We start from the raw sequence: 13,175 nt of genomic DNA, 5'->3' as shown, positions 1-13,175 counted from the left end.
TTAGTTTTATAAGGATTTATGAACCACAATTACTTGTATATTTTCAATATCTCTAAGTTATTCATCTACATATTTTCTAAACCTTATTGTGCAATATATTATAATACATATATGTTCTTATTTATCTTATGTTCCAGTTGTATTATTCTTTGACTTTTTTTTTTTAAGGTTAAATCTTTGGATGAAAAGACTTAGATGAATTAGGGGTCTTGGCAGTTTTAGAACAAAAGTATCAAAACAATCAAGCAATATTATCAAATTTCCAGTTACATGGATTATTTTCCCTTTCCCTTCCAGAAATACTTAACGAGGAATATGTAAGGTTACTAAATGGTATCTTCCGTGAGGGCTGGAGGAGATAAAGTTTTTAGTTTATAACTTAAATAAATCCCAATAATAAAAACAAGACACCACTTCAGAGAAACCTAAAGATTATAGATCCAACCAATTGTGGAAGCTAATTATTATAACCCCCACCTAAACATTTATACCAAAAGGATAAAACGGAAATATTTCTTTCAAGAACTGTGTGATTCACAATCACTGAAAATACGGGTTCACAGCATTACACAGTTATAGCGGTAGCCACACTACAGAACTACTCAAAAACCCCTGACTGATGCACTACAATTCAATTTTCTTAAATATAGGTTTGTGCTGCTCAAGCCATTATTCTCCTTGTTCACAGACATGCCAACTGGCTGTGGTGCAGAGCGAGCCGGTAGTTGCCAAGGGGCACACGTCACTATTTTAACTTGGGCACAGGTCAGGTGACCCCCCATGAGTCCCCAAGCTCCTTGGCCTCAAGGCTAAGTACCTTTTTAACTGATAAGGAAGAATCTTCCTAAGAAAACATATGTAAGAGGTCAAATGCTCTGAAAAAGTTTTCAATTTCACAGTTGTCTCCTGGAAAAGAAAAATAATTCCAAGGTTAATAGTGTCATTTGACATAAAGGAGCTTCCACTTGCAGAAGTAAAACACAGAAGGAAATTACCAGGACAGTCACAGTATCCTCAGTAATACTTTCAAATAAATGAAGCATTCCTTCCTCAAGAGGGCGGACGTAGGATGCATTTTCATGAAGGTATTGTGAGAACTACGGAGAAGGGGAAGAACCATCAGTTATGTCACTAGAAAATAACAAATACCTAGAGATTTGTGAATGGACTCGCTGAGTTATAAATCTAAATTCTTTTGGAAACTTTTTGAGAAAAAGTTTGGCTTTTACAAAAAAGAGATGCTCACCCTCTAACAGTCCCAAATACAGTCCCCAAGTCCCCATCTCATTCCAAATGGAGGAACCTGAAGAGAGGTGACATCATTTAACCAGGCGTGGGAGGAAACACAGAGGGGACACTGCCTTACAACCCGCCACAGGCATTCCCCAAGCACCTGCTTCTCTAAAGGGGGCTCAGGAAAGAAAAAGAAAGAAAAGAAAGAAAAGAAACCTGTATGAAAGATTTTTATGTTATGTTCCTCATTTTTTAAAAAACAAGTCTATTAAGGACAGCTCCTTCTTTTTACTGTGTATGATGTTCAGGGTTAACAAATTCCAGGAATATATAATTATCACCAGAATGAGGATGTAAAAACTTTTATAACTGTCACTGATACCTTAGTATTTATAAAGAATTAATTCAGTATGAAAAATAAATTCAGAAAAAAAAATCCTACAGGCATTTAGACAATTTAGTAGCAAAAAGTTAATTTTCACTTAGGAAGTTTCTCAATTATCCAAATATTGTATAATGGCTCAAATTCTGATTTCTCAGTACAGATATGTAAAATCTCATTATGCAGAAATGTGATTCAACTGGCCATACTGCAAACTATAGATATCTGGCCCTGGGCAACTCATTTCATCTCTCTGAGCTTCAATCATAAATGTCTACTTTATGATTTTATGGACAAGTCTAAACCACTCTGGTCATCTTTTAACAAGTGGTTTCTGAATCTCCTTCAATAATACAGATTTATTAGGGGTGCCTGGATGGCTCAGTCGGTGAAGCGTCTGCCTTTGGCTCAGGTCATGATCCTAGAGTCCTGGGATCGAGTCCCATGTAGGGCTCCCTGCTCAGTAGGGAACCTGCTTCTCCCTCTCTCACTATTGCTTTTCCTGCCTGCATTCTCTCTTAAATAAATAAATAAAATAATACACATTTATTAGAAAAACCACATAGAACCTTTCATATGCCAAAGCACCAAAGATAAAATATTGAGAAATAAATGAATTCTTCAGAGTGATAGTGTTTCAGATAAGATTAACATATTTGATTCTCACTGTATAACCATTATGTAGCAACAAGCTAAAAAAAATTCCAAAAAAGGGACAAATATATTTTTTGATATTACAGGAAGTATAAAATAAAATATAACTTTTACATTAAAATGCTGCAATACTGTTTCCCAACCCAAATCATCTGAAAGCTTTTTCCCACAGTGAAATTAAAGGCCCAAAGTTTAACTGTTTATGAACGTCAATAGATTCATGAAGTCAGATCAAAACTGATGAAAATCAAGCCCCTCCCAAGGGCCTCCTATGTGTAAGGTATAACAATTATAGGAATTAACCTTTACTGAGTCCTTACTACGTGCCAGGCACTATTCTCAGTACTTCACATATATTATCTACTTAATCTTCAAACTTAAACATATATACCTGTGAAGTATGTACCCTATCCTCCATTTTAAATATTAGGACACTGAAGCACAGAGAGGCTAAATAAATTGCCCCAAGGGAACACAGAAAGTGCCTGGAACCCCCTTAGTTTGACTCCAGAGTCCAGCTTTGGCTATACTAATAGGTACTTATAGGATACATGGGCATAAACACTATTCAAACCCTGGAAACAGGGCAGCCCCGGTGGCTCAGCGGTTTAGTGCCGCCTTCAGCCCAGGGTATGATCCTGGAGACCCAGGATTGAGTCCCACGTTGGGCTCCCTGCATGGAGTCTGCTTCTCCCTCTGCTTGTGTCTCTGCCTCTCTGTGTGTCTCTCACGAATAAATAAATAAAATCTTAAAAAAACAAACAAACAAACAAACCTGGAAATACTGCTTGATACGCAGAAAACAAGCTGGAAAGAAGAATCAGCTAAGTAGGAAGAGTGGCAGATTCATTTCAGAAAGCCACATTATGATGCACTTCGAGTACATATCTATAGCAAGATCCCTCAATTTCCTCCCTGTGGGGGCCAGCCTTTGAGATAGCCCCAATGATCCCTGTCTCAGCTGTTTATGGCTTTCTGTAGTACTCTTGCATACTGTTTCAAGGCTGGTCTGTGTGACCAATACAATATGGTAGTAGTGATGGTACTCAGTACCCGGGATAAGTCATAACAGGCACTGCGGCTTCTACTCTGCTCTCTCTTGGATCACTCATTCTAGGGGAGGTTAATTGCTATGTCTTGAGGACACTCAAGCAGCCCTATGGAGAGGTGAGAAAGCTCCATGAGAAACCAAGGCTTCCAGCCAACAACCAGCACTAACTCACCAGCCACGTGAACGCATCCCCTGGGAAGCAGATGCCCCACCCTAGTCAAGTCTTTAGATGAATGCAGCCTCAACTGACTCTTGACTGAAACTTTATGAGAGATCATGAAGCAGAAGCCCCCCAGCTACTTTTCTCCTGAATTCTTGACCCACAGAAATGGTCTGAGATAATAAATGTTTGCTGTTTTAAACTACTAAATTTTGGTGTAATTTATTACACAGTAATACAGAATTAATACACTATTTATTTTTTCCTTTTCAGTTAAATGTGGTCTTGCAAGCTACTTTAAATCCTTTTTTAGAACTAGCTAGGGAGAAAAAAGGAAAGAAAGGAGAGAAATTTGCCAGGCCCCAAAAAAGCACATGGACTGAAGGGAATGACAGTCAACCCTCTTCTTATTCCTTATTTAAACGTCACACACCCTGAAAATGCTCCAAAGCTCAACCAAAGAAGCAGTTTCACTCCCACTCCATACCCCAGCAGGAAAGATCAACTATACCCACATACACTTTTTTGCTTTTAAACATACCCAGTGATGAAAGTTACACAGTAAGTACAAATAGGGAGAGAGAAAAAGGACGGCAAACTGATTTTTCCAAAAATAAAATGGCACTTTTCATTATATCACAGCCAAGTCAAAAAACTACAAAAGACCCCAATCCTACATACAAAGCGTAAGTCTGGGCCTTAGCCTGACCCCAGGGGCCTTCCAGAGTCTGGAGCCATGTTTTTGTCCTTGCAACCTGACCTCTCATTCCTCTACTTCGAGAAGACTTCACACTCTTGCCAAAACAGTTTGCTCCCTGCTCTCTCCCCCCCCCACCCCACACAGACACACACATTCCCTTATGCTTTCCTACTAGGGGACTTTGCTCCTGTCTTGCTCTCTTCTGGAGGAAAACACACCTGTTCTATTTCTCTCCTCTTACTCAAATCTTGCTCGTGTTTTGAAGCCTGTTCAAATCCCTAGACAACCTTTCCCAGACACTTCCACCAATAGCAATCTTCCCTCCTTGATGACCTTACAACACTTACTGGCCTTATCACCCACACTTCCCCAGTATTTAATTTCTTAAGAATCTCCATGTTTGCCACATTTTATCTTAAAGTTAAAGACTGTGAATTATAGTTTTCTTCCATTATTCCACAGCCCTTTGGCTGATGTGCAGTGGTCTCAAAAGAAATAACATGTCTTCCTACTTTTTCAGGGCAAAGAAAAGGTATCCTGAGTTAAATTTACCTTCTGATTCAACGGAGATATAGTGTCAATGGCAGAATCAATAGGAAAAATCTGAATCCTCTGTTCTGTATAGGTGTGAAAGTTCAGAAGAGCAGTCACAAGATCTTGAACAAAAGCCAGGGCCTGCCCGGCAATGTCCCGCATCTTCAGCTTTTAAATGAAAAGTACATAAAGTTAACTATCTAATTACTATTCTCAAGCAACTTTATTTAGTATAAATCTGCTTTTAGAGAAAACATTTAAATTCCAGTATAATTAATCTCGAATTTAAATTCATTTGCTTCCACTTGGATTTTAATATTCCCATCTAAGTAAATTAGAAAGCCACCAGTTTTGGCAACTAGACCTCCTCTATTCGATCTAGACTGTGTAAGTGCAAGGTCCACCAATCTAGCAGAAAAGGAATGGCTCATAAAATAAGTGCATCCTGTAATTCAGTTCCATGTTATCAGATGAGAGCAAAAATCTATATTACTTTCAAATTCAGTAAGTAGCAACTTATGCAATTTTTAAAAAATGTATGAGAAAGTAAAGCAAAAGTTAAACACAATGGGTTAGTGTACTAAACAGAGGCCCAAACAATAAATTCTTGTTTCTTAAAAGTTTGACATACATATCACTGAAAATCAAAACATTATCATTACCTGATGTCTCCTATTGTGAAGTGGAACGTTCAAAGCGTTATACTGACTATATTCTATAAAACAAAAATAGATGCACAATAAGTCATATTACGTTTATAGAAAAACAGCATACCTAAAATATAATGAATTCTCTGTGGCAAAATCAGCTTTAACTAAGAATTTTAAATGATCAAAGCCACAATCACAGTATAATAATGGAATTTATATAGAATCAGTTGTTTCTCAGATAAAGTAATACTTTTTTTTCTTTTTTTAAGTAGGCTCCATGCCCAACATGGGGTTTGAACTCACAGCCCAGAGAGCAAGAGTCTCTTGCTCTACCCACTGAGCCAGCCAGGAGCCCCTCACTTTTTTTAACTTTAGGATAAACAAACCCTGAGCTTCTGTTTCTAAGAAATCATTTCAAAAACCTGAGGCCTATCAAGATAACCTAGAAAGGCCCATGACGTTTTGCTACGTTCAGTCATGCTCCATTCTAAAATACCCGGGCACACAGCTGCCACACCAGTCATCCAGAAATACCACCGTGTTCACAACATTACACTACTTGACAGTCTACCACTGCCTGTTACTGCTGATCCCAACAACTCAATCCTAACATTTCTGGGTTGGCTTCCTCATTTTCCCAACGTCCTTCTCTCTAACCTAGACTTTGTCCCCAACCTCGGATAGCTTCCCAACACTCAGGTTCAGGCTTCAATCCCCTCCTTCATCTCTGCTCCTCTCTGCATACCACTCCAGCCATTCAAACTGTCCCTCCTCCACCTGGTCCTCAGTCAGAAAACCTGGTGCCAAAATCTGACTCAGAAAGTCCCCATGCTTCTCTCAGCCAGTTCTCTCTTATAACCACATTTCTACCAAGGGCCTGGTCTCCCATCCACAGTTCATCTACTTTCCTCTCGGTCCTCTCTGGGCCTTGCTTGTTTGCCTTCCCAGCCTGGTCCATTGTTTCCAACAATGCTCTTGCTGCACAAAAGGAGATCAGGGTCCATGACAACCTAATTTACCAAACTTAAGGGGCCTTCACGGCTTCCGCAATCCATAACTTCATTGCTATAGGCATCTGCTCCACACCTTTTCCATTTTAAGCCCCAGACACCATTCTTCCTCTCCTCCCCTGCCCTGGGATGGGGTGGCCTCCCACTACAATGGCAGGAAGACAAAGGCCAAAGCCCAAGGGGTTCTTATGTTTCCTACCATCCACCTCATAGTCCCTGGCTTCACGTATCTGGTCCTCAGCTAATCTTCCCTCTGGGTCCCCAGCAGCAGCTCCTTCTGACCCGTCAGGGCCTAATCCATCAACCACACCCTCCTCCCCACTACATCTTCACAGGTACCTTCAAAAAAAGCATTTATTGTAGCTTTTAAAAGTCTGTCTCCACAGTGACTTCCTCCTCTTTACTTTTATCATACTGAATTCTCTGCCCTCACCCATCTCCTGCACAACACCACCATTTTTTTTTTATTCTGCTAGAATGCTGAGCTCCTAACCTTCCCCATCTTCATTCCAGCTACTCAAAGAACAGCATGTCTATGACTCTTTGCTCAGCACCCATTCACCTCTAACCCTCCTGCTAGCCATCTACCAACCACCTCCACCCCACATGGAAACACTCCTCTCAAAGTCACCAAAGCAGCTGCCTTTACTGTCACATCACCCTTTCTGAGCTCCCCATAGCAATGCTAGAACTGCCCAGCACCACCAGGCTGAACACTCCTGTCCCCCGCTTTCATGTCACCTCATTTCCCCAGCTCCTCACCACCTCCACCACCTCAGCCCTTCTTCTTCCTGACCACTGTGAGGGAAAACTCTCCAAGGACATTGTGTGGGCCTCTCTGCATTTAGTGTGGGCCTCTCCCCACATTTCCACCACTCTCAATGCCCATTCATCCCAACAGAGTCAACTCCAGTCTCTCTCCAGGCTTTTACTTAGAAATGCATATACCAAGGGGTACCTGGGGGGCTCAGTCAATTGGGCATCTGCCTTAGCTCAGGTCATAATCTCAGGGCCCTGGGATCAGCTCCACATCAGGCTCCCTTCTCAAGGACAGTCTGCTTCTCCCTCTGCCCTTCCCCTCACTTGTGCACTTCTGTGCACAAATAAAATCTTAAAATAAATAAAATCTTAAACACACACACACACACACATACACACCCCAATAGATAAATTTATACTGATCCATCTGTCAGAATATTAAACAACAAAGTTAACCTCATCATCTTTTCTATAAACCTGCCCGCTGTGTGCCTCTTTGATTTCTGTCAACGGCACCACATCTTTCCCCCACACTGCCTCCTCCAGTTCCCTTCCGGCCTGCATTCATCTCCCTGACAACTCAGGCTCCAGCCTCCAGAAGTACACACCACGACTAGCATCACAACAGTATTGGCCCCCTTTCCCCATTCAGTCTACACCCTTTCCAGACTAGCTCTGTGAGTGCACAGATCTCATCGTGACATTACCTGGACCAAAGGCTTCAACATGCCCATCACCTTGTGAATTGGGTCCCAACTCCCTGGCCCACAACTCTAGGGTCTAGCCCCATTTACCCTTTCAGAACTTGCCTACCCCACCCACTCTAGCCTTCCATCACACTTTAACTCATTACTACTCATCAGACCATGACAGCACCTTTTGTCCCACGTACCACACTCCACTTAATTCCCTGGTTTGTTCTCCTGCATCTCCTCCCAATAAAACCAATTCACATATCCAAGCCCAGCTCAAAGCACGCTTCTTCCAAAAGACTTCCCCAAACAACCCCGCCAGCAGTAATCTGTCCTTCCTCTGAAACCCCAACAGTCTCTTTATTGAACAGGTTAGCTTATATTTTAGACATTTCTATACATTATCTCTCCCCTTCTGGAGAGGGCATTGCTATACATTCCCTCTCTGCTTCTTTTAGGGCAGAGATTTTTGTCTTAGAAATTTTTTTTTTTTAAGATTTTATTTATTTATTAGAGACACACAGAGAGAAAGAGAGAGAGATTGAGAGAAAGAGAGAGGCAGAAACACAGGCAGAGGGAGAAGCAGACTCCATGCAGAGAGAGCCTGATGTGGGACTCAATCCTGGGTCTCCAGGATCATACCCTGGGCTGAAGACGGCGCTAAACCGCTGAGCCACTAGGGCTGCCCAAGTCTTAGAAATGTTTATGCCCCTTGTACTCCCTATCCATCTGAGCACTCAACAATGATCTCCTAAATATTGCAGAACTAAAAGTAACCTACACTGACATGATAAGGATCTAAAGCAGGGTGACAACTAGTAGTGGAAGAGGAAAGATAAATCCAAAAGAGATCCAGAAGGAAATTATTAGGACCTGATGACTAATTGATACAAAGATTAAAGGGAAAATGAAATGCCAAGATTTCAAGTCTAGCAGATCAAAGTACGCTAGTGCTATTTACTTTAATGTAGAAACTAGAAACAGGTGTTATTTTCAGAGGAACTTAGGCTTTGATATAATAATGACATATGCTGATTTCAGTGTTAGATCAAACTGTTTTTCTCTGGTGTCTTTTCTTTCCTCTTTTCTTAGGTCTTCGGGGAGAAAAATTTAGGGGAAGTAAAAAATTTTAATCGTGTGACTATAAAAAAGGGAATCTGTACTTATTTGAATATAAGTTTCAAAATTTCAAGCAATTAAAATATATTCTTTTTCAAGGTTATGATTTAATTTTTCCTTAAACATTACAAAATTGGCACCTATTATACATGTAAGTTGATTTTTTTTAAGTTTGTTTTCTTGCTCTTGGTTATATAAATTGCCAGACCATTCCTATTCAAGATGAATAGGAAGCAGGATTTACTCAAGTCAGCTCCCTAACTATCAGTGAGGATCACCAAAAGTGCTAGAGATACCAGGCTGAGAAGATCCACTCCCACTACCCTTCCCTCACTCCTCCCACCATGAACAGCTTCTCTTACACAAATTTTCAGGTACTTTATGTTCAGGTTGGTTTTCACCCAGGGATATGCTAAATACATGCAATAAAAACAAAACAAAACATGGATTTGAACTTTTTTCAAGAAGGCTGACTTAGGAGTCAGTCTCCCAATGAAATATGAAGACCACAGCTGATCAAAAAATAAAAAGAAAGCTACCCTCTGTTGAGCCAATGAAGTTTTTTGCCAAATATATTAAAAACTTTTAAAACTAGTTTGTGACCACAGAGAGAGGTTCAAAGGTGCAAATAATGGAAAAGTGTACATAATACCTACTTGTATCATTAAAAGGTACTTTTTCCGTGATGATTGATAAGGATTCCTCTAATCTACCTGACAAATCTTCATGAAGATTCTTTAACTGTAATTGACTGAAAGGAAAAAAAAAAACACAAAACCACATGATCACCAATCAGACAGCGGATTCCTCACTTCCTTGCTACCATAACACCTGGTATCAAGCTTTCAGAGAATCATGCCTGACACCAGGATACTCGTGGTGGTAGATAATTATTCAATGATGAAGAAAAATACTAATCCTTGATTCCGAAGCCCCTGAGACTTCAATTGAATGATGTTAAGACTGTCAGAATTTATCACAGTCCCAGTATCTAATACAATCTTATCAGTTTATTTCCCCAAGTGCAAAGTAACCTTAGAGCAGTTTCAAAACCACAAATTTTCTCTTTCCGGCACATAAATGTTAGTTCAAGTATTACAATGAAGTTTTTTTTTAAGTACTGTATCAGATTTTTCCCCCCTTGAGCTCAAAATCTGATAGTTTTTCTATTTTTGATTCAATTAGGAGCATGAGCATATATCTAAACCACACATGTAATTTGACCAATGCAACTAAACTGAAGAAATTCATGTGACTGATTCTATTGAAATCTAAAGTGTTATGTCATTTATCAAATAAATGCTGAGTATACTATTACTACCCATCAATTCATCATATTTGAATTTTAAGATTTAGGTATCTCCAAATTAGATCCCACTGCCTCCATTTTATTCAAAATGTACCATTAAAACATTGGCACAGTGTAAAAGAGTCAGTTTTCCTGCCTGGAACTCTCAGAAAACTCTCTCTTCAGGGTAGCCTGAATCGGAAAGCGACCAGTTCTCAGTACAGGAGCCCCAGACCGCCAGCTGCCACAGCCACAAGCATCTGCAGGCTGATGACTAATGCACAAGCCACTTGACAAAGAGTGTTATCCTCAGAGATAACAGAACTGAGATGGCCTGCTCCTTGCTCACTTCAAATGTGAAAAGATTAAGAGATAGAAGTTGCTCAACCAAAACTCAGGTCTTCTGATTCTTACTTCAGGGCCCCTTGGAATTCACGTTTCCACATACCATTCTTCTGTTCGAAGCCGACATTCCTTGGCCTCCTTTTCTAGAGTCTGAGATTTTACCTGAATATTAGAAGGAAAAAAAAGCAGATGGCTCAAGCTATAATGAGGGCACACTTAGGAGATACTGCAGGCAACAGCCTCCCCCTGAATGACTAACTTTGCATTCCACAAAGTGCACAGAAGATTTACAAGAGCCTTGACCATCTCTCAACATGCTCTCGCCATTAGTGGGGCTTACTTCTAGTTTGGCCTTGTCATTCTGCAGTTTCTCGATAGTTTCCATGTACTTCCGCGTCAAGCCATCAACCACGGCTTGGTGCTGGGCCGCCTCCATCTCCAGGGTGGCCAGCCGACTCCTCAGCTCCGCTTCCACATGCTTGTGCTGCTCATCAGCTTCAAAAAACTGCAGAGAAAAGATTATTTTTCTCTCCTCACAATATCTAAATATATACAAAAGGAAAAAAAAACAACAGCCGTGACTATTCATTGAGCAATTTCCACATGGTTCCACGTGCTCACTAGGCAAAATCCGCATGGGCATATCTCACCAAATCCTCCCAGTATGTCAGAGGTAGTGCTACTGCCATCCCACCTTTGCACATGGGGAAACCAAAGCTTCAACTTGCCAAATGCAGAAATGAGATATGAACACAGGAGATCAATGTCCCAGTCGATAACTCCTTCCTCTCCATCTCAAGGATTTCTTTAAAACAACTTCCGGCACACAGGAGATTCAACTGACCAAGGTATAACTTTTTTTGCTACACTAACTTCCACAATTAAAAAAATCAAAATTCAAATAGAAGTTATCCCTAAAACAGGTAAAGCTCTTTTCCTTAGTAAGAATCCATTGCTAATTAAGAATTATGAATGCTTAATACAAACTGCACTGAGGCCAAAAGTTTATTTTTTTAACATTTGCAAAAAGACAGTATTAGTGCATATTTAGTTTCCATCATTTGGCTATGCTCACCATTTCACAAAAAATTCAGGAGGCACAGCTGGAGACATAACACTATGACTCTTAACTATGCTGAATGTTTGAAGGCAAACACGTATTATTCAACATTCCATAAATATTTGAGCTCCTGCCATGAGTGAGACTCTGCCCTGAGGGAAGGCATACAAACCGACATTGTGTATACCCAAACAGACCTTATAGACTAACTGGTGAACAAATACAAACCAACTAAGCAGCAATAATTTAAAAAACAAACACTACTTAATGATAAGCCCCCAACTAAATGGTCCATCTAATCATTTTCTAGATAAAATGAACAGTGCCTAGTATATTTCTCTACTGTTTCAAAGTTATACTGCCGTCCTCTAAATAAATGTAATACTTCAAAACACACATCCAAATTAAGATATGAATGAGATTTAAGTAATGAGTCAATGACAGTGACATATATACCTAACAACCACAGAAGACATAAAAACACTCTATACTGCATTGGTTTTTCCACATTCCAGATCATATGACCCATTTTTAATTCATTGGAAAAACAGAAAGTTTTCTCACTTGTATATGCAACCGTTCGTTTTCTTCTATCTTCTTTTGCAGATCTTCATCAAAGACACTCTTCTGCTCTTGACTCAACTGAGAAGAAGATTCTCCACTTTTCTGATGGAAAGAATAAGTTATGTCCACATAACTTTCATCCTTTAGAGAAACATCCTAAGGTACACAGATTCTCTATCACCTTAGTAGCTTGTCTCTTCTAGTGTGCACCATTCTCAATCCTGCAAGAAGTATATAATCCATCATTTACCTTTTCCTATTTGACATAAGTAGGAACTGCAAATTTTGGAATGAGCAGGAAAGCTTAAAAGGGAGAGAGAGTGAATAAACAACAGATAAGGCTCACTATTTTTTGCAGATAAATTTAGGAGTAGTTCTACTGGCAAACACAGCAGGCCCAGAACACGGGCCATGAAAATATGCTAAAAAATATCATTTCCATCAGAGAGGAAGACAAACCATAAGAGACTCACTCTTAATCATAGGAAACAAATTGAGGGTCACTAGAAGGGAGGGAGGTAGGGGGTTGGGGTAACTGGGTGATGGACATTAAGTAGGGCACATAATGTCATGAGCATTGCGTATTACAGAAGACTCATGAATCACTGACCTCTACTTCTGAAACCAATAATACATTATATGCTAATTAATTGAATTTAAATTCTTAAAAAAATTTTTTTTTAATTTACATTGATCTTTTGGTTTGGGAAATGACAGTTTGACTCTGAGTTGCTAAACTCCTTTAAGAAATTGTAATAACTAGCAATCACAACAATAAATTCTTACAAAAGTTTACATAAATCTCTAATTTTTAAAAACATATATAACCATTAAAATAAAGCTACTGTAAATAAACAGAAGGAAAAAGCTCAAAATCATGAGAAATACCTCCCTTTTCTTTTTTTACCAATATTAACTTTTTCTGCATAGAAGAATAGCACAATTTAAGCAAGCCAATAATGACCATTTGTTTT

At 39.6% G+C, this 13,175-nt stretch overlaps 1 protein-coding gene across 1 annotated transcript in view; it reads right to left on the bottom strand.

Moving 5' to 3' along the window:
* Positions 1 to 13,175, bottom strand: part of PPP1R21 (protein phosphatase 1 regulatory subunit 21) — a 65,497-nt gene that overhangs the window by 36,619 nt on the left and 15,703 nt on the right. The window contains exons 4-11 of the mRNA XM_041756468.1: positions 12,202 to 12,303; positions 10,918 to 11,082; positions 10,681 to 10,739; positions 9,601 to 9,695; positions 5,377 to 5,429; positions 4,733 to 4,882; positions 996 to 1,097; positions 818 to 906 (exon numbers count right to left, since the gene is read on the bottom strand). Coding sequence (XP_041612402.1) covers positions 818 to 906; positions 996 to 1,097; positions 4,733 to 4,882; positions 5,377 to 5,429; positions 9,601 to 9,695; positions 10,681 to 10,739; positions 10,918 to 11,082; positions 12,202 to 12,303 — 815 coding nt within the window. The remainder of the gene's footprint in view (positions 1 to 817; positions 907 to 995; positions 1,098 to 4,732; positions 4,883 to 5,376; positions 5,430 to 9,600; positions 9,696 to 10,680; positions 10,740 to 10,917; positions 11,083 to 12,201; positions 12,304 to 13,175) is intronic.

The sequence above is a fragment of the Vulpes lagopus genome, chromosome 5 (assembly GCF_018345385.1).
Source record: "Vulpes lagopus strain Blue_001 chromosome 5, ASM1834538v1, whole genome shotgun sequence".
Lineage (NCBI taxonomy): Eukaryota > Metazoa > Chordata > Mammalia > Carnivora > Canidae > Vulpes > Vulpes lagopus.
This window is presented reverse-complemented; position numbering and strand designations above follow the sequence as displayed.